We start from the raw sequence: 20,478 nt of genomic DNA, 5'->3' as shown, positions 1-20,478 counted from the left end.
TCATCCGAATGACATCATTTGTTTGGAGGAAAATATATGGCATTAAATTCATGATTTGACTAAAGATGGTGAGATAAGCTTTATGAGATTTTTCTGATACCACAGCTGGAGCTACTGCAGAATGTACTGTAACTGTTCTAACTTCTGCAGAAGGTGTTTTTGCTTTTGCTGGAGCTATCTACAGCTTAGCTGGAGCTGTTACAGCTTCTGCAGAAGCTGTTTGCAGCTTCCGCTGGAGCTGTTTCAGCTTTTGCAGAAGCTGTTCAACTTCCGCTGGAGCCGTTTTTGGTATTTTCGGCTAAGTTTTCTCTTTTGAAAAATATATTTGGTAAAGTTTTTGAGATGTAATCATGGTCTTTTTGTATGTTAACCAAATCTTGGAGAGTAAGGAGAGCATTTTAATGCTAGATATGAGATATTAATATATATTTAGTCATGTGCTTGGAATTGATTTAGATGATAGTAATATAATTAATATGAAATACTATAATTATCTTTAAACTTATATTATATGATGAACATTAATTTTTATGTAAAGAACATGAGGAGTTTTATCATTTTAAGTATTATGTGATATGAGAGGCTTACCCAAATGTTATCTATCGCACGCTAATGAAATGAAACCATGTGGTGTGAAAAATTTGTCCTCAACATATATATAATCCATAGGATTTCATACTCATTGACTCACACTAGCTAGTTACAACTGACACATCCTTAATATATAAACTTAAAATACTTTTTAAGGAACTCAATTATTTTCTAAAAACCTTCTAACCTCCCTGAGTAATTTATCATACGTTTTCTCTATGTCACTAAAAACCATCATAAAACCATATAAAAATCAGTAAGGGTTTTTCTTTATTTGTCCATTAAATGTCTAAGTAAAAAAATGCTTACATGATAATAAATTACACTGATCATGACATAAAATCAAATTGATTATCCAATATTATTATTGTCTTTATCATCATATATATTTCAATGATTCTCTCTTTAATTTTTATAGTATGACTCAATAGTTTAATTACACGGTAATATATTGAAATTACACATTCTAAAATATAAAAAATATCTGTGTTTGTCATACATTTTGTTTACAATTAGTCTGATCCAAATTAAGCTCACGAAAAAGATGAAGGTTGTGATTCATTGATTGTATAAGTGTAAAATTTTAGTAACCTTATTGTCATAAGAATAATATATAAGGCCATTACTTTAATTACGTAGGAAAAACAAGTTTTGCTTCCTCATAGATTTGATTGGATCCCTATCAAAAAGAAAAAAAGGGTTTGATTGGATCGTATAGCAAAGTGCGTTGGTTCTTTCACCATATTTATTTTTAATTGAAATCATATACATTATGACTTTTCCTAATTTAATGAATTCATCGTCTAACTAGTGCGTTTCTTCTTACTCTTTGTTTGTGCTTAATTTGAAATAATATAAAAAGGCATAATGGTAATGCCTAATATGCATACATATCTAAAGTGTCTATTGAAACCAAAATGCATACATATTTCGTTTTAAAATAAACACTACTGTAGCTAGAAACAGAAATCTAGGTGGGGTTGGTGAATTAATATATACTAGCAAGGGATAGACAGGTGGGCTGGTGGAAATAAATAGAAATTAAACAAAGAAACAACAACATCAGCAATAATTATCCCCCACTGTTCATATATTTTTGCACTTTCCAACTCCAATTTTCGCTTCTGAATCTGACTTAAACTTAACTAATTGCATCATCATGTAATTACTCTAATAATAATATGGTTGGTCTTAGAAATTCATGTCATTGGTAACAATAGTGAGAAACAGGAATGAACACCTAAATGAGTATGTTACCATCACACATATATAATACATACAATCTCGAAAAGTAAATGATATAACATCGGAAAGAGTGGCTAATGGTGGTGTTTATGCCCTTGCCTAATGAGCTTTTTAAATTATTTTATTTTATTTTATTTTTTCTAAAAAGGTGGCATCATAGTCTTTGGTTAAACTATTTTGCTCTTTGTCTATAAAATACTTTGGAAACTTTATAGACCAATAATGGTAATGCGATGAATTGAATTGAACCGAATCTTTCAAAGTTACATCACATTCCAAACCAATACACCTCCATCGGATAAGTTAAACTTTATTGAACATGCATAGATTTATGCCCGGTCATCGATTTAACGTGTGACATGATGAAATAGATTAGAGATTAGTATCCAATGACTTTGGTTGCTTGTAACACTAATGAGAAACTTCGTCGTTCCAAGTTCCATCTAAGTCAATTAAGATTGGATGGTGATGACATATATACATATATGCGGTTACTGTGTAGGTGCAGCTAGCAGTCATTTTCATTGGATTTAGGAAGAGGAAAAATGACTAATGGCAACATTTCCGTATAGAACAAGTAATACAAGGGAAGGCTAACAGCGCTCACGAAAAGCTTCCAATTGTAATAGTGGAGGCACTCACATGTACAGTCTGAGCTGGCTGCTTTGCATAAGTGTGAGTGGTAGTAGATGATAGATCCGTCGGCAAAGCTTCGCTGTGAGCCACTGAAACTGGATGCAAGAAAGGCAACGCGTCACCAACCACCACGAGAAAATACATGGCTAAAAGCAAGCAACAACCTTACATTTGGCAAAATAGTTTGACATTTTGTCGACTGGTTCCCATTTCTGGGTTCGTACTTATCTTGAAAATGAACATGAACGTGGTTAACATGCAAGCTAACTTTTATAGCGACTTGGAGATCAAGTTCACAAGATGGTAAAAAAATCACTTCCTTGTCTTAATATACTAGTATGATCAAGGAGTCGTATTATATATATTTCATCCGTAAGTAGTTTTATGATCGAAAAATGCAACGAATTATGATGAATGAAAATTATTAATTAAAAAAAAAATTAAATGAGTCTCTAAGCACACACTTCTATAGTTTAAAATTTACGTTCTCGTTTTCTTACCACGCACGCCACGCCAAATTTTATCCGATCCATAATCTATACTCATTAGATTCATTTGAATTGAGAATAATTAAAAAGCAAAAAGAGAAAAGTTGAAAATTCTTGGGCTTTAAAAAAGCTGGGGCCATTATGTAAAGTAAGAAAAATGTTATATACTAGTTGTTGTGATTGTCGCTAAGTCTGGCCAGGCAATCCCCACTTTAAGTTAACATGTCGATAATCTGTGTGTGTTTGTTTTTCAGGAATATGAAGGCAGTACTGCCGCTATCATCAGCTTTTTCTACAAACTGTCAAAATTAACACGAACCACAAACTAGAAACCGTTTTCCCACAACCATAATTTTCGTATTCTGTATTCACATGTCACGGAAGTCACTTTCCGCGTGGCCAAACAGCTTACGTACGCTATTTTAGTTCTTCATATTATTCTTCCTGAATTTATTGCACAGATGTATAGAATTTGAAAGAAAATTATCTGGATTTTGATTTTTTATTTATTTAATGATGTGAGAAAAAGTATATATAGACAATAAAATTTATTGATGAAATATTATGCTGATTTTTTTTTTTTTTTTTTTATCAAAATGATTTACATTTCATTCACTAACTTGGACTGCTATTACATTATTGGAAATAATGATATATAAACTTTATTAATATGTTTTTTTTTTAGGGGAATTGATAGTAGATTTTATTGAATAAAATTAACGATACAATGGGGAAGAGAAAACATAAGCATTCGTTTAAAACGAATGCCTCTTTCTCTTTGACAAAACTTGTAAGTATTAAAACAAACATGAATACAAGAATTGCTAATATGTTGATTTGAAATGATTATGGGCAAGATTTTATTTTATATGCATAAATTGCTAGTGATTTTGTTAAATCAAAATTTTCAAAACTCTAATTTATCATGTATTTTATTTATGCCTGGTTAAAATTTATATCATGAAGCATTAGAAAATTTTTGTGCGGTCGAAGTAAATTGTCAAAAATGGAATAGAATATGATTCATTTTTGTGTGGTCGTTATTAAAATTGATTTAAACAAAACATTGGGTTTTAGATTACTACACGGAGAATTACAACTTCTTCAATTGAGCCATTGAGGTGCATAATGTATTAAAGTAACAATCTTTCAAAAAAGTTAGCAAAAAAAATTAGAAAAGTACAAGTTCATACTTCATATACAAAAATGAAAAATACACTACTCGAAAATATTTGGAAAAGTAAATGTTGTATATCTTCCCAAACTCACACAATATCTTTGCATCAAGTGACTTGACTTGCAGTTTACAGATTTTTCTCAAATTTTTTTTTAAATGTGACTTTACACCTATTTTATACAACGAAAATAATTCAATAATATATTTAGTTGCATTATACCTTTCATTTACAAAAATATGCATGTTGATCCAGCACATGAAAATGAAATCCACGTGTATGTGAAAGAAATGCGTAATTAATAAGATATATGAAATAATTTTTCACGCAAACCTATATTTGATATGTCAACTATACTAGTGATGAAAATGCATCTTATAAGTAAAATAAAGATCAAGTTGCATCATGTTTATCTTTTGATAATCTAATCTAGTCCCACCTAATCCCAAGTTGCATTATACCTTTCATTTACAAAAATATGCATGTGGATCCAACACATGAAAATGAGATCCACGTGTATGTGAAAGAAATGTGTAATTAATAAGATATATGAAATAATTTTTCACGCAAACCTATATTTGATATGTCAACTATACTAGTGATGAAAATGCATCTCATAAGTAAAATAAAGATCAAGTTGCATCATGTTTATCTTTTGATAATCTGATCTAGTCCCACCTAATCCCAATTTTATTTTTCTATAATTAATTATTAATCTTGAGTTTTGTAATTTAATTAGTATCTTTGTATTTTTTATGGAGACACTTAAGACTCAAATCTTTTACTCCCAACTATCAATGAATCAAAAATAAATTATTAACCTTTGATTGCAAAGTACAAAAATTATGCAATTGAAAAACCGGAAAGCAAAAAAGTGGTATTGATTTAGTCTTAACTTTTTACTAAAATATTTTATCTTGTAGGCCCTTTTTTAGTGACAATTATTAGATTTCAAGTTTCAACCCAGATTTTTATTCATAGAGAAATGGAGAATGACACTGATACACAAAACCTTTTTTTTTTCCTTCTTGTGGTACTTGGTGGAAGTTTTTAAATTTTTTTGAGGAACAACTTGGTGAAAAGTTGGTTCAAGTCTTCAAGACTTTTAAACTTGCGGAGAAATTTACGAGAAAATTGACCTTTTCTCATGGTGACCGTCATGTCACCCTCTCTTATCCCTTTAGATACGTACTCTCCAACAAGTTTAAACATTTCACATATCAAAGAGAAGCGTCTTGAGTGAGAATTGAGAAAGCCACTCAAAAAGAGCTTTTTATAGCGTCAGACAAAAGCTAAGGATTCACCTTCATTACTTTTGTCGGCTACAAATATATATATTTGTCTCGTCAAGAATCAATCTTGATTTATCCCCATTTTTTTTCACAGTGGAATTACATGAAAACATTCTTGAAGGAAGGGAAGGAGATTTATTTTTATAAGTGAAAGATGAAGTTTTGTAAGCAATACCAGGAGTACATGCAAGGCCAAAAGAAAAAGCTACCTGGGCTTGGCATCAAGAACCTCAAGAAGATCTTAAAGAAGTGCCGGAGTGATTTACAGTGTCACAATGGCATTGATGGGGTCCTTGGCAACCAAACATGTCCTGACCATTGCACAGGTAATTTGAAAAAAAAGAAAAACTTTTTTACACATTTTTGTTTTAATTTTTTATACTACAGTTTATATACTTGGATTAATTTTCTGGGTTCTTGTTCTTTTCCCTAATCTAGATCGGTCTTTTGGCTAATCTGTTGGATTTTACAAAGGTGGTGAATTTTTGCATGTGTTATTCGTCGCAAAATTTTAATCTGAAATATATGTTGTCCATAAATTGCAGTTGTTATTTTTAAGGAATAATCGTACATGCAATAGAGAACTCTCACAAGTGGGCTTTTTAGGTAAAAGCCAAATGATGTATGATTCCTTGTTTCATTTTGATGTGCCTTCAAGATCTTCTTGACTTTCTCTTTTCTCAGGATTAATGATGTTCTTTTTCTTCTTTACTAAAATCGTATAAAAAAAAATTTATAATGACAGCCAGCTTTGTGTGTGTGTGTTTCTTTTTTTAACTAATTTTTTTTAAAGGTAATTGATGAGTGCAGAAGAACTTGTCAGAACTAGAATCGGTTGCGCTAGAAGAGACAATGAAACTGCAGGCTCTAAAACATCTTTGTGGTGAAAATTTTGTTCTTAGCTTGATCACCTTTTGTTTGTTTTTGTGTGTTGTGGTCCAAAAATGACTGCTGTGTTTTCATTCCGAAACCTTTAAAGAATTTCCATAAAGATTAGATGCCATTCTGGATTAGAAAAGTTCTATTATAAGGAGGGGAAAATTGTGTTTTGGGAAGCCATGGTACTTGTCTATTGTCATCCTGTAATCACCATTCATTTTCATTATTAATCACTTGAAAAAAAACTTGGCTCAATGTTTTTACTGAAAGGACTGAACTACAACTTTAAAATATAATTTTGGTAGATAAATACTGATCTAGATTTCAACATCTTAAGTACAACAAATGAGACTAAACAACTTAAGGGTTCCTAATTCCTATTTTTCTATGGATATTTGCAGTATGCGATGGAACCTTCTTTCCTTCTCTTGTCAAGGAAATGTCTGAAGTAGTAGGTTCCTTTAACAAGCATGCACAGAAATTGCTTGAGCAACATCTTGCTTCTGGCTTTAATAAGTGCTTTATGTGGTTCAGAGGCAAGCAACGAAAGAACCAACATGTTACCTTAATCCAAGAAGGAAAGGAACTGGTTACTTATGCACTGATAAATGCCATTGCAATTCGGAAAATACTAAAGAAATATGATAAGGTATATACATATCCTACTCTGTGAATTGCATATTAATTTCAGGATTTGGTTATATACTCTGGCTTTTGTTGTTGTGTATAAATTTACCTCAATATCATTTTTGAGCATAGGTTCATTACTCTAAGCAAGGTCAGGCCTTCAAGACACAAGCCCAAAGCATGCACATTGAAATCCTTCAGAGTCCCTGGCTCTCTGAGCTCATGGCTTTCCACATCAACTTAAGAGAAAGCAAGATCAAATCTAGAAACGCACCTGGATTTTTTGAGGCATGCAACCTCACGTTTAATGATGATGGCAAACCATCACTTACTTGTGAGCTATTTGATTCAGTCAAAGTTGACATCGATTTGACTTGTTCTATATGCCTGGTAAGTTTCCATTTTTCATCTTTAAGGAGGAAAATGACCAGCATATTGTGTACACAGGACTTGCATCAATCATGCGAAATTGTGATCCAGACTTAAATTAAACACATCAACAGAATTTCTGGGTTTGTGGATGTGCAGTGCACAACGTGATCTTTTTTGCTACGCCGATGAGCTATAGCTCAACTGACACTTTCTTCTCCCATAATAATGGGATAAAGGGTGGGGTTCTGGGTTCAAGACCCAATGGGCTGCGTGTGTAGCTTACCAATAAAAAAATAATATTTTTTTTCAACTAGGATAAATTCTAATACAAAACATTCACTACCAATACTGAAAGCTTTATTAAGATCCCTTTTTAAAACACAAATTTGATCATGAAATAGCTTAGGCCCTATCTGCTTCCTAATATTAACTCTTGTGCTTTATTATAAATTTCCCTTCTGGCCTCAATGCAATAATATGGTTGGGTTTTAGATATTCAGGCTCCAACACACTGTGTCTGGATTCAGTTCTCTCCTATCCTATAGTTTTAAAGAATCATATTTGGTCAGTGTAAAACATCCATGATTATTAGTTTTATGGAGGGACAGTGCTCTGTCATTATTCAGTAAGGCCCTTCATTAATTGGTTTTATTTGATTTTTTTCCCCTAACAGGACACAGTCTTCGATCCATATTCCCTCACTTGTGGCCATATATTCTGCTACATGTGTGCTTGCTCATCTGCATCAGTGTCAATTGTTGATAAGCTAAAGTCAGCAGAGCCTAAAGGAAAATGCCCTCTGTGCCGAGAGGTAAGTTAATATCTCTATAGCCTTTGCTTCTTGGTTCATTCCAGTGACAAAACGGTGGGGTTGGATTGGGGTAGGTCCTAAATTCAAGCTTTGCAAACCAAAGTATCTTTCTATTGTTGGACTCAGATAGGTCTTTCTGTTGTTAACATATGTAACTTACAATAGCAAATGAGATATTTTCTTTCCTTTAGCATCTCTGGTGATGTTGCAGTGCTGAGTTGCAATGCACCTTTGCAATAAAATATTAAATCTTCACTATTTAATTCCTTCTGTTGATTTCAGGCTGGAGTTTATGAAGGTGCTGTACCCTTGGAGGAGCTTAGAATTCTATTAAGGCGGAGGTATGCATTTTTTGGTTCCTTCCTTTAAGTTATTATACCTCTTGTTTTAATAAAAGTTAGCAGGATTCCATACCAAGAGCCTTGTAGCTCAATGGTATTGCCTAGTTCTCTCATGGGGAGAACCTGCGTTCAAATACCCCCAACATCACTTGTTGCAACTTGTAAGCAGAAAATGTTACTTCGATTCCATTCTCAAATAAGTTACTTTCCTAGCTTTCCTTTTTCTAAACTGGTGGGATATGGTGGTGAATGGTGATGACTGATGAGGGTGTAAATTGAAAACATAGAAAAGAAAATTGATAAAAGATTGAATGGGCACATGTTGCCATGTTGTTACCTCTTGCAAGTTCCTTACTTTAACATGCATATTTGAACAGGTGCAGTGAGTACTGGGAGGAGCGGCGTCAGGCAGAGAGATTAGAGAGGATGCGGCTGATAAAACAGCACTGGGATAACCAAACAAAGGCAATGATGGGTATCTAATTGGGTAATCCTGTTACTTGGCAGTGTTTTCTATGGGAAAATTTGGCATTTTTATAGGTATCAAATTGGGCAATCCTATTACTTGGCAGTGTTTTCTATGTAAAAAAGGGAAAATTTGGCATTTTTATGGGTATCTAATTGGGCAATCCTGTTCATTGGCAGTGTTTGCTATGTAAAAATTCAGATGTCATAGACATATCCGTAAATAAAGAAAATTGTAGCCAGACTTGTAGCTGGGTATGATACTTGTATATTGCTTGCTTTGGAATAAATCAGATGTACAGCTTTCATGTTTACTTGTTACAATGAGTTTTTATTTATCGGAATTGTTTGTGATGGTCCGGCTTAACCAAATGGAATACAGTCTGAAATCTATATTGGTTTACAGTCATAAATGGAAGAAGAAAACAGTTTTTGACATAGCTTCTCAGCATAATTCAGCAGCCAAAACGGCAGCAGCGAGCTCAAATTCAGGATAAGCCCCCAGCATTTAGGCTAGTCCAGCTGCTCCAGCACGAGCCAATTAAGGCAATGTTAATAAGCTACAAATTTACACACATTGCCATGATTGTTAGAGATTTAAGACTCTTTGTTCTATTAAAACAGTTTATAGATAGAAGACTCAATCTGCCATGTTAAGTCAGATTGACATTTGCACCCTGACCTGAATGGATTAGTTGCTCTTGCTGCATATATACAACAGCACAAATATAAGAAGACCAATCACTGAACAGAAATCAGTGGGGAAAACTTAGGTACAATACTTTTGAGTGTTGTAAATTTGATTCCTCAATCAAATTCAAATACCTTGTTGCACTGACCAAAATTATTTGCCCCACTCTTAATGTTTCAGTTCACAATTTATACTCTACTATACGCCTATACCATTGTCTCATAACCTTTGAGACTAGTTAAGCACGGTTAGCGAAGTTACCATATGTGGAGGTGGGCTTCCATGCAGTTGAAAGGCAAACCAGCTTGAGATAGATTGGAAAGGCCCATCACCCACATACATGCCAATACAATAATTAAACCTTGTCAATGGGCTGGGCCGGCCCCTTTTTACTTGGCCCATGGGTCTAATGGGCTGGCCTTAACGGATTGTTGACAAGTCAATGGGTTGGGTTGGGCCGGGTTGGAAGGAAAAACCCTAGCCCATGGCCCTACCCATGGGCAATGCCCATTTGGGCTTTAGTGAGTTGGATTAGTGAGGTGGGTTTAATAGGCTACCCATGGGTATTTTTAATGGGTCTTCAATGGGCTTATAAAAATTTAACCAAAAAAATTATAATTATATATTATTACAAATTATCAAATTGAACAATTAAATCTACTAAAAAGAATCTATTAAAAAAAGTACTAAGAAATACCTCTTGAAAAGTGAAAATAGTTGCATCACTACAAAATGTGTACATCCCAATTAGGTTGCCACCCACACGCTTGTCTATCATTTGCAATTCCCAGTCTATTTGTGTTAAAACATCAAATAATTTTATTTAAGAAAAAATTGAAAAACTTGTTACATAAATTTTATAACTATTTGCCAAGTATTATCTTGAAGTGGTGGATTGTTGGTCATGTCAGTGGTGGACTTCTTGGCAATCCACCCGGGCCTTTCTAACTTCAATCGCTCAAATGCCTCTGCTTCTTGTCATCTTGTGTCTACTAAGTTCCAATCCTTTAAGCACACAAGTGCCTTAACAGTCTCGAGACTAAGACCACATCTCTTGTCAGGTACAACTCTACCACTTGCAGAAAAAGATGCTTCCGATGCTACCTTCGAAACTGGAACTGATAATATTTCACGAGCCATAATGGAAAGTATGGGATACTTACTTTGATTTGTTTTCCACCAGCCCAATAAATCTAATGATCCTTCTTCATTAATTTCAAGTAAATGTTGATTTAAATAACGTTGAAATTCCGATAACCCACCTGATGTTACTAAAAATGCTTGTTCTCTTCTTCTTTTAACCATGTGATAAGCATTTTGTTCTTCTTGGTCACCTAGAAAACTAGTAGAGGACAAAGAGCTTCTTGTGTTTTGTGTTTGGGCACCAATTTCAGAATTTTTATAAGCATTTCCATAATAATCAAATAATTGTGTCATTGAATTTTGAAATGATTGTATGGTCTTTTGAATTTTTTCAACTTCATCATTATAAATTATTTCTAAAAAAAGCATTCAACTCTTCAATCTTAAATCTAGGATCAAGAATAATAGCCATTTCAAAAATCTAAGGAATATCTCCCCAATATTTGTCAAATTTTTGTCTCATTAAATCTAACGTTTCATCAAATATTCCAAAAGTTTGCCCATAAAATTTTGAAAATTTTGCACAAATGTTAGTCAATTGAATTATAACTCTACAAGATGTTGGATAATATACACCACAAAAATTTTTTGTTGAATCATCAAAAACCTTTAAAAAGTCTCTTACAAGTTCTGCTAACATCCAATCATGTTCTTCAATTTTTTCTAAAGGACAACGTGAATTTTTAATATAAATTTAAAACATCTTTATATTTTATTGTTGAATCTAAAAGAAGATAAGTAGCATTCCACTAATGAGGCACATCAATATATATATATATATATATATATATTGTTTCTTTTCAATTCCATACAACATTTTATATACAATTCATATCTTGCTTGAGAACTATTAATATTACGAACAATATCTTTTATTTTTTTCAACAGATGAGGATAAATTTGATAACCCATCTTGAACAATTATATTTAAAATATGTGCACAACAATGTATTCGAAATAATGTACCATGTAAAGGTAAGCTTAATGTTTCTTTTAAAAACATCTTTGATGTATCATTATTTGTTGCATTATCAAGTGTTATTGAAAATATTTTATCAGTAATCCCCCAATATTGAAGTTCCTCACTAATAAGATTTGCAATGTTATATACCATGTGTGGAGATTCCAACATTTTAAATGATATTATTCTTTTATTTAAATTCCAATTAGAATCAATATATTGAGTAGTTAAAGAGAGAAAACCCAATTTATTTCTTGTTGTCCACAAGTCAAAATTTATACAAAATCTACCACTATGTGCATGCAAAATACTTTTTAATTTTTCTTTATAAAATTTAAAACTCTTCATAATATCTCTTTTTGCGGTGGATGCAGAAAATCCTTTATATTGTGGAGTAAAACCACGTTGCACCATTCCTATAAAATCATGTTTTTCAACAAATGTAAATGGGTGTTTAGCTCTAACAAGATATTCTACTACTTCATTACGTGCATTTGCATCAGTGTAAATAAATGTAGTTAAATTTCCCTCCTTATCTTTTCCTAATTGTTGATAATCTCTAATATCCATTTGATGTTTTCGCTTACAACTTAAATGGTTAGTCCCCGCACTTGGGCCACCAGCCAGCTTGTCACCACATTTGCTGCATATAGCTTTAATTTCTTTTGTTTCATCTTGTTTTATCCTCTCTACCCTATCAAAAAAATTTCCAAACTTCACTTTTTAATTTTTTATTAGTAAAAACTAACAAAAATAATGTCTACAAATAATGAGACAACAAGTATATAATAGAAGTTAAGAAAAGATGTTACCCAATCAATCGAATTTTGAGACAAATAGCTTCCACAGTTCCACTCCAATTTGAAGAAGTTGATTTTCAAATGCAATTGGATGCTCAAGCCTCCAAGTTCCAAGCCTCCAACTTGAAGAATTTCATTATTTGATACTTGTAATTGTATAAATATAACTATAAAAAATATAATACTATTATTCTATAGAGTATATAACTATAAGAGGGCAAAAATAATAAGAGATGAAAATTGAGAATAGTCTAGGGAGAGTTTGAATTTGAGAGATTTTTTATGAGGAAAATGAGAGAAATATGATAGGTATTTATAGATTGGATACTTAAAATATATATATAAAAAGAGAACTGACTTTTGTTCAAACGGTAAGCATTCTTAAAGGAAATATTTAAAGAATCAAATATCAATTCTTAAAGGAAAGAATTTCTTCCAACGGTAAGATTTCTTTTTTTTTTTTTTGTTTTGTTTTAAAGGAATTTCTTCTATAATTGTAACTTATAAAGAAAGAATTGGAATTTATCAAAGGAAAGAATGACTTTCTTTCCATAGGCACAGAGGTCAGATGGCAACGACCATCTTAGTAACTTAGTTTTAAAAATCAAAGCTACTAAACTAATACCAAAATATATATTTATTAAGTATATTGTATCACAATCACTCCAAGTATTTTGTGGTTAGGTGTGTGGTTTTAAAGTTTTTATAATGTCTAAAGTTCAATCCCTCACCAACCCCCCCCCCCCCCCAAACCCCCAAATTATTTTGTTATGAATTTTGGGCAATGAGTCAAGCTACTAGGTCTGGCTAATATGCTAGGCTAACGAGCTGACCCACCGGGCACCCATGGGTAAAGAAACCAACCCATAGCCTGTCCCATTGGGCTACTGGGCTGCCCATGGGCTTCAATATTACCAAGCCGGGCTGCCCATTAGCCTAATTATTTTGTTATGAATTTTGGGCAATGAGTCAGGCTAACAGGTCGGGCTAATGTGCTTGGCTAACGAGCTGGCCCACTGGGCGTCCATGGGTAAAGAAACCAACCCATAGCCTGTCCCATTGGATTACTGGGCTGCCCATGGGCTTCAATATTACCGGACCGAACTACCCATTAACCTGGTGGGCTAGCATGCTATTAGGCTAGCCTATGGGTCATGAGCTATTTGATGACCCTTAACAATAATGAATGAGAATTTTTGGCCGCCCAATATCCACCCCATATGTAAGGATTTAGTATCTTGTGTTACTTATCACTCTCACATGGGAGTGGAGGTCAACAAAAGCTATTGCAGATTGATCGAAGCCAGTGAACTACGAGGGCATGCAGCCGGTGGAAGGTTATCATCTTCACTTGGCTCAATGTCAAATTTAATTTTGTTTGGGACCAAAGGGGCAAAATAACAGAGCTGCGGGGAGCTGTGTCTTGATGGATCTTCTAGGGCCTTGGAAGTTAGAATCTTCCTGATAGTGTTTCTCATGTGAGCAGGAAGGATTCCAGGTTGTAATAGTTTTCTATTAGCCAAAAAAGTGAAAAACAACACACCCCCTCTTTTCAGCCCTAATCTGCCTACTCTTCCACCACCAGGCCAAGGTCAATGCCACCATTCATATATATCCATATGTGCAGGATCAACACCAAAAACCATGGATGTTCAAAGACAAATACATAATCTTAGAGGGCTTTATTAGCCCCCACGTAATGGGAACTGAACAACCAAACCATATCCAAGTCCAGATGAACTAGTGAGAAAACATCATCAATTAACCAGAGTATCATATTACAGTAGAATCATTTTTGTTTTCTTTTCTCTTCTCTTTTGAACAAAGTTAACATCATACAGCAAATTGAGACAGCAAAAAAAAAAAATTAGCGCAGTTCCAATGCATCCTAAAGACATTGCTGCTCAAAAAGGAGCCATTCTCAGCTAGAAAGTATTAAGGGATTCCTTTCAGCTTTTTGTAAGTATTAAGGGATTCCTTGTATTTCCATACATATTATACCTTTTGCAAAGTTTCTCCAGAGTTGCAACTGAATGCTGCATGGCATTTAGCTTTGAATCCATGAACATCCTCTGCCAACAAAAAAAAAAAAATGCTTGAGCAAGGGAAAGGGCTGATTTCACAAAATTTTAAGATCCAAAATTGTGTCCTACCTCATAATCGTCTCCATATTTCTCAATCAGTCTACTGATATGAACACGCTGGATTGTGGTCAATGGCAGAGGAGGCGCAGATTTCCCATCTTTTCGCTTCTTTCCCAGTGCTGATTTCAAATCTATACAGCCGAAAAAGAAGTTATTGAATCAAACATTATCAAGGAATGCACTTATCCAAAAAAAAAAAATTTATCAAGGAATGCTAAAGGACAGGACATATAAAAAAAACAGCGAAAGTTTTATAGAGAGAAATTTATACATTTTACATCTATAATATGAAAAATAGCAAACCACCTACATTAATCACTTCCCACCACAAGCTCAAATTATTTGATATCAACCAACAGGCCTCTAAAAGCAACTCATCCACATTCAGAGAGTCCAATTTGAGGTGTAGAACATCATCTATATTAGAAGAAGATTGGTTAGGATTTCATTCACTTTGGACAGAAGATGGGAATATTTGCTTCTCCTAAACCATTTCAGCTTCTAAAAAGGGCTATTCTACTGATTCTTACACATCAACTAGACGGAGTAGTCAGAAATTTTACTAGTGACACAATAAGGTGGCTGAATTCAAACAATTTCAATAGAGAAGGTATACTTCAATATTACTATTATTATTTCCTTTTGATTGGTCAGTAAAACATGCACTCAATGAGTTTTGCACTCATTGAACTGAGCTCATTGGCTCCAATAAAAGCTAAACTTACCGGGTTCAGAAAAGTTCTTTATTCTTGGGAAAAAAAAGTGCTAAATCAGCGGGCAAAAGCAAAAGGTCACTTCACCCATTCCAACTGATAATTATTATCATCACAAAGTTAGTGCTCGATATTTAGCAGGATTTCCCAGCAAATAGAAATCAAACACAATATGTTTAAAACAGGGCATTCCCAGCACAATTAGAAAACTAAAATAAACTTAAAAGCTCAAGTAACCAACACCCAATCATGCATAAATTAAAAAACTAACCCATTTCACCTCGAATATGAACAAGCCCCCAATTTTACTACAAAGGTTTACAAACTGGCATGGCAATAAATACGAGTGGTGCCACATCAACAACACAATAAATAAATACACTTTTTTGCTTTGTCTATTAGCTGTAACATTACTCAATACCTAAGAAGCACGGACACGGACAAGGGTACGACACAGTAAGACACTAGTCGGGCACCCCAAATGAAATGTCTGTGCTTCCTAGCTCAATACACTTATATAACATTTATAATTCTGCCTTACAATACTACAACGATCACATTTTCTTTTCAAATTTTCCTAGACTATATGAAACATTTCAAAAATCAAAAAATAAAAAATCTTCAATTTCCTATATTACATTTAAAAAAATTGAAATTTTTTTAATTGCAAAGTTGTATTGTAGCATCTCTAATACGAAACATTACTTTAAAAATAAAATAGTGACAATTTATTTAAAATTAAATAACTGAAAATTGGAAAAGAGGGAAAAAGATTAAAGAACAGACCATCTTCTTCGAGATCGCTGCCGGAGTCGAAGAGCTCGAGCTCATCGGCTTCGGCTTCGGCTTCGGCTTGATCGGACGGCTGAGTCGGCGGGACATTAAGAGAGTCGCTCTCGATGATGTGAGAGGTGCGAGATCGGACGCCTAGAAAGTTAGGGTTAGAAACGACGCCGAAGGACTTGTAGTTTTGGATGACGCTGGCCTTGTCGTCCCAATTCGAAGGGTCTTGATCGACAATGGAGCGGAGCTTTGGAGGAACGTTGAAGGCTGGCTTGAATACGTGTGGGTTTTTCTTCAATTGACCCACTCGGACCTTTGACTTCGACCTCTTGTATTTTCTTCGTGACCCTCCCATCTCTCTCTCTCTCTCTCTCTGGTTTGTATGGCTTGCTAGGGCAAGATGAAGAGGAAAGGTAGGGTTTTTTGTTAGGGTTTATCAGTTCAACCTTTTAGGCTAGGAAACGAGTCCGAAACGGTGCGTTTTGGTTTAGCACGTATGGAGGAAATTAAACGAATATATTGATTAAATCAAAGGACTAAAGCTGCGTTTGGATTGCGCTGATTTCCAGCGCGTTTGCGTTTTTTCACCTTTTTTTTTTTTTTTTTTTTCACACGTGTTTTTTAGACTTGTGGTTATTGTTTATGCACTGTTCAATGAACAAATTTTGACTTTTCAAACTTTTTTCAGTCAATCAGTGCACATCATGTATTGTTTATGGATCCACAAATTTCACTTTTTAGCAATTTTTTCATTAAAAATGGGTCTCACGATACTATTCACACATTTAAAAATTATTTTGTTACAGTATTTTCAGTTTTCAGTTTCAGTTTTCAATTTTCAGTTGTATCCAAACGGAGCCTTATTACAATTATGAAACTTAATTCGGAATTATTTTTATTTTGGTCCCTTAAATAAGTTAAATTTGAGATTTTTCATTTTCATTTATTAAATTGATTCAATTTTTAAAATGGTTGTTCGTACATTACCATAACTAATTTGACCATTAAATGCCAACAAAAACAAATTCTTCTATATACATGGGTAATTCTACAATACTCTTTTTTTTGGGATATGGTACCCACTAATAGGTAACCTGCTATATCAGATTACCAAAACATCACATTTGATGGTACCGTCCTTATATTATGTAGTACTAACATCACATGTGATTGTACTTTTGTCACATTTGGTGGTTCTTTTTTTTTTCTTTTTTTTTCTAATATTTGATGTTACCATCCTCACATTATGCAGTACCAACATCATATGTGACTGTACTTTTGTCACATTCAATGGTTCTTTTATTTTTTTTCTCACATTTGATGGTACCATCCTCACATTGTATAGTACTAACATCACATGTGATTGTACTTTTGTCACATTCGGTGGTTCCCTTATTTTTTCTCACATTTGATGGTATCATTCTCACATTGTATAGTACTAACATCACATGTGATTGTACTTTTGTCACATTCAGTAGTTCTCTTATTTTTTTCTCACATTTGATGGTACTATCCTCACATTGTGCAATACCAACATCACATGTGACTGTACTTTTGTCACATTCAGTGGTTCCTTTATTTTTTTTCTCACATTTGATGGTACCATCCTCACATTGTGTTGTGTAGTACTAACATCACATGTGATTATATTTTTGTCACATTCGGTGGTTCCCTTATTTTTTTTCTCACATTTGATGGTATTATCCTCACATTGCGCAGTATCAACATCACATGTGACTATATTTTTGTTACATTCAGTGGTTCCTTTATTTTTTTTCCTCACATTTGATGGTATCATCTCACATTGTGCAGTACTAACATCACATGTGACTGTATTTTTTTCACATTCGGTAGTTTCTTTATTTTTTCTCACATTTTATGGTACTATCCTCACATTGCGCAGTACCAACATCATATGTGACTATACTTTTTTCACATTCGGTAGTTTCCTTATTTTTTCTCACATTTTATGGTACTATCCTCACATTGCGCAGTACCAACATCATATGTGACTGTACTTTTATTACATTCGGTGGTTTCTTTATTTTTTTTCCTCACATTTTATGGTACCAGCCTCACATTACGCAGTACCAACATCACATGTGACTGTACTTTTGTCACATTCGATAGTTTCCTTTTTTTTTCCTCATATTTGATGGTACCAGCCTCACATTGCACAGTACCAACATCACATGTAACTATACTTTTGTCACATTCTGTGGTTTCCTTATTTTTTTCTCACATTTGATGGTACCATCTACACATTGCGCAATACTAACACCACATGTGACTGTATTTTTTTTTTACATTCAGTGATTCCTTTATTTTTTTTCCTCACATTTGAAAGTATCATCCTCACATTATGCAGTACCAACATCACATGTGACTGTACTGTCACATTCGATGATTTCCTTATTTTGTCTTACATTTTATGATATCATTCTCACATTGTACCATATCATCATCACATATAACAGTATTTTTGTCTCATTTAGTGTTCTCTTTTTTTTCTTTTTCTTTTTTTCGTTTGATGGTTACATTCCCATATTATAGAGTACCATCATCATATCTAACTCCACTTTTCTCTTATGGTTCCTTTATTTTTATTTTTTCCCTCATTGATGGTACCATCTTCAGATAGAGGAGTACTCGATTCCGAGTCTCTAACTTTCTTCTTCTTCTCTCTCTCTCTCTCTCTCTCTCTCTCTCTTTCTCTCTCTCTCTCTCTCAGTTTTTCTATAGTCTATGCTTCTCTCTTCAGTTTCATCTCTCTCAAATTCTTCTCGTCCAAACCATTCACAAGAACCTATCTAGAGCGACGATTACTAAACAAAACCCTAAGCAAGACCCACAAAAGAAGAAATAGATCCCTAAGCCATGAACGGTACCTCACCAGCTCTAGCGAGGGAATTGTTCTCGCCAAACAATAAAAATCCATTGTTTATTTTCTATACTGCGTTCCCTCTCTCTCTCGACCGTGCTCTCTTTCCTCTCTCTTCGACTTCGCTCCATTTTCAGAAAGGACCTCACCATTAATTGACCTCGCGAACACAGGGAAATGGGTTTTACACGGCGACGATCGAAACCCATTTCAGGTGCTGTAGAGTTGGTTTGAAATATCCCCAAATTTTTTTGATTTGTGCTTCACTTTTTCACCAAAATTGCTTGATGATGGCATTTGTGAGGTTTGTTCTTTCCAAGTTGACTTTTTTTCCCCCTCTGTTCTGTTAGAAGAATTTGATAAAGTTCGCGTTTTTATTGATTTTTCGTGAGGATTTGTGTTTGTTTGGGGTTTTATTTTAATGGGTATTTATCGTTTTGGTGATTGGTCGTTTTGTTTAATGTTATTTAATTTTGCATGCGTTTCATACTTTTGGTATCCTCTGTTTGGTTGCTTAGAATGTATTGGGAAAAGAGAATAAAATGGAATCTCAAATTTCAATGTTTCGTGTATGACTTGTGATTGATCATGTTCTTGCAGAAAGAATTGGAGTTTATAGGAATGATTGGCTTCTGGGAATACACATAAACATTTAGAGTTTGTGTTGGATCATTAGCATAATTGGCTTAATATACTGTTTCTTATCAGATTGAGTGAGTTCTTTCCAGTTTCGATTTGATTCTTTTTAATAATAATTTCAATAAAAGCTAACATAAAAATTTAATCGCTCTATTATTATCTATGAAGCACGGGTGCGTTTCGGGACTCGAGTGCAGGTGCGGGTGCGGGACTCGACAATTTTGAAAAAGGTGGGTGCGAGTGCGGCAGGACTCGGCGATTAAAAAATTATTAAAAATATTTTTATAATATATGTTTAATATATTGCTAAGCATACTTTTACTTTTTCACATTATATAAACAAATACCAAATTTAAGAGCAATAGTAGATAACAACTAAAACATGATGTTCATAAATTAAATATAATCCACAAGATTGAAACTAAAACATTCCATGATGTTTGGAAATTAGAATACAACTCATAAGTTTGAAACTAAAACAAAATAAAAGATAATCAACAAGACAATCAAACACAAATATCATCATCCTCAAGATCAATAGCTTCACTTCGAACTTTACTTTCACTAGTAGTAGCACTAGTGTTAACATTTCCAATAACTATAGCCTCCAACTCTGGCTCATCAAGTGTAAGAGCTGCATTCTCAAGAATTCCAGCTCCTCCATGCATGTCGCTCTCATTCCAAGAGTCTCCTGCAATATCCCACATCTTTGTTGCGGTATGTATGTACTCTTCATTGCGCCTTGACAAGAGTCGAAGATTAGAATGCACATATACCAAATCCTTAGCGCGTGCAGGAGCC

The 20,478-nt window shown here is 33.9% G+C and overlaps 2 protein-coding genes across 3 annotated transcripts; one reads left to right on the top strand and one right to left on the bottom strand.

The window, feature by feature from the left end:
* The first annotated feature begins 5,232 nt into the window (after positions 1–5,232).
* Positions 5,233–9,236, top strand: LOC115969896 (probable E3 ubiquitin-protein ligase BAH1-like 1). Of its 2 annotated transcripts, XM_031089531.1 has the most exons (7): positions 5,233–5,753; positions 6,708–6,955; positions 7,066–7,323; positions 7,979–8,116; positions 8,399–8,457; positions 8,835–8,957; positions 9,023–9,236. In XM_031089531.1, exons 1-6 carry the CDS (start codon positions 5,582–5,584, stop codon positions 8,938–8,940), a joined length of 981 nt encoding a protein of 326 aa, XP_030945391.1. In that variant the 5' UTR covers positions 5,233–5,581; the 3' UTR covers positions 8,941–8,957; positions 9,023–9,236. The 2 variants fall into 2 exon arrangements, with proteins under 2 accessions (XP_030945391.1, XP_030945390.1); XM_031089530.1 differs by having other exon boundaries at positions 5,235–5,753; positions 8,835–9,236.
* A 5,017-nt stretch (positions 9,237–14,253) lies between these two features.
* LOC115970707 (nucleolar protein 16) lies at positions 14,254–16,626 on the bottom strand. Its single transcript, XM_031090293.1, has 3 exons — positions 16,161–16,626; positions 14,671–14,792; positions 14,254–14,589 (listed from the first exon to the last, which is right to left on the bottom strand). The coding sequence occupies exons 1-3, from the start codon at positions 16,510–16,512 to the stop codon at positions 14,467–14,469; spliced, it is 597 nt and encodes a 198-aa protein (XP_030946153.1). The 5' UTR covers positions 16,513–16,626; the 3' UTR covers positions 14,254–14,466.
* Positions 16,627–20,478: the final 3,852 nt, after the last annotated feature.

The sequence above is a fragment of the Quercus lobata genome, chromosome 12 (assembly GCF_001633185.2).
Source record: "Quercus lobata isolate SW786 chromosome 12, ValleyOak3.0 Primary Assembly, whole genome shotgun sequence".
NCBI lineage: Eukaryota > Viridiplantae > Streptophyta > Magnoliopsida > Fagales > Fagaceae > Quercus > Quercus lobata.
The sequence above is the reverse complement of the archived record's forward strand: the minus strand, read 5'-3'. Positions and strand labels throughout refer to the sequence as shown.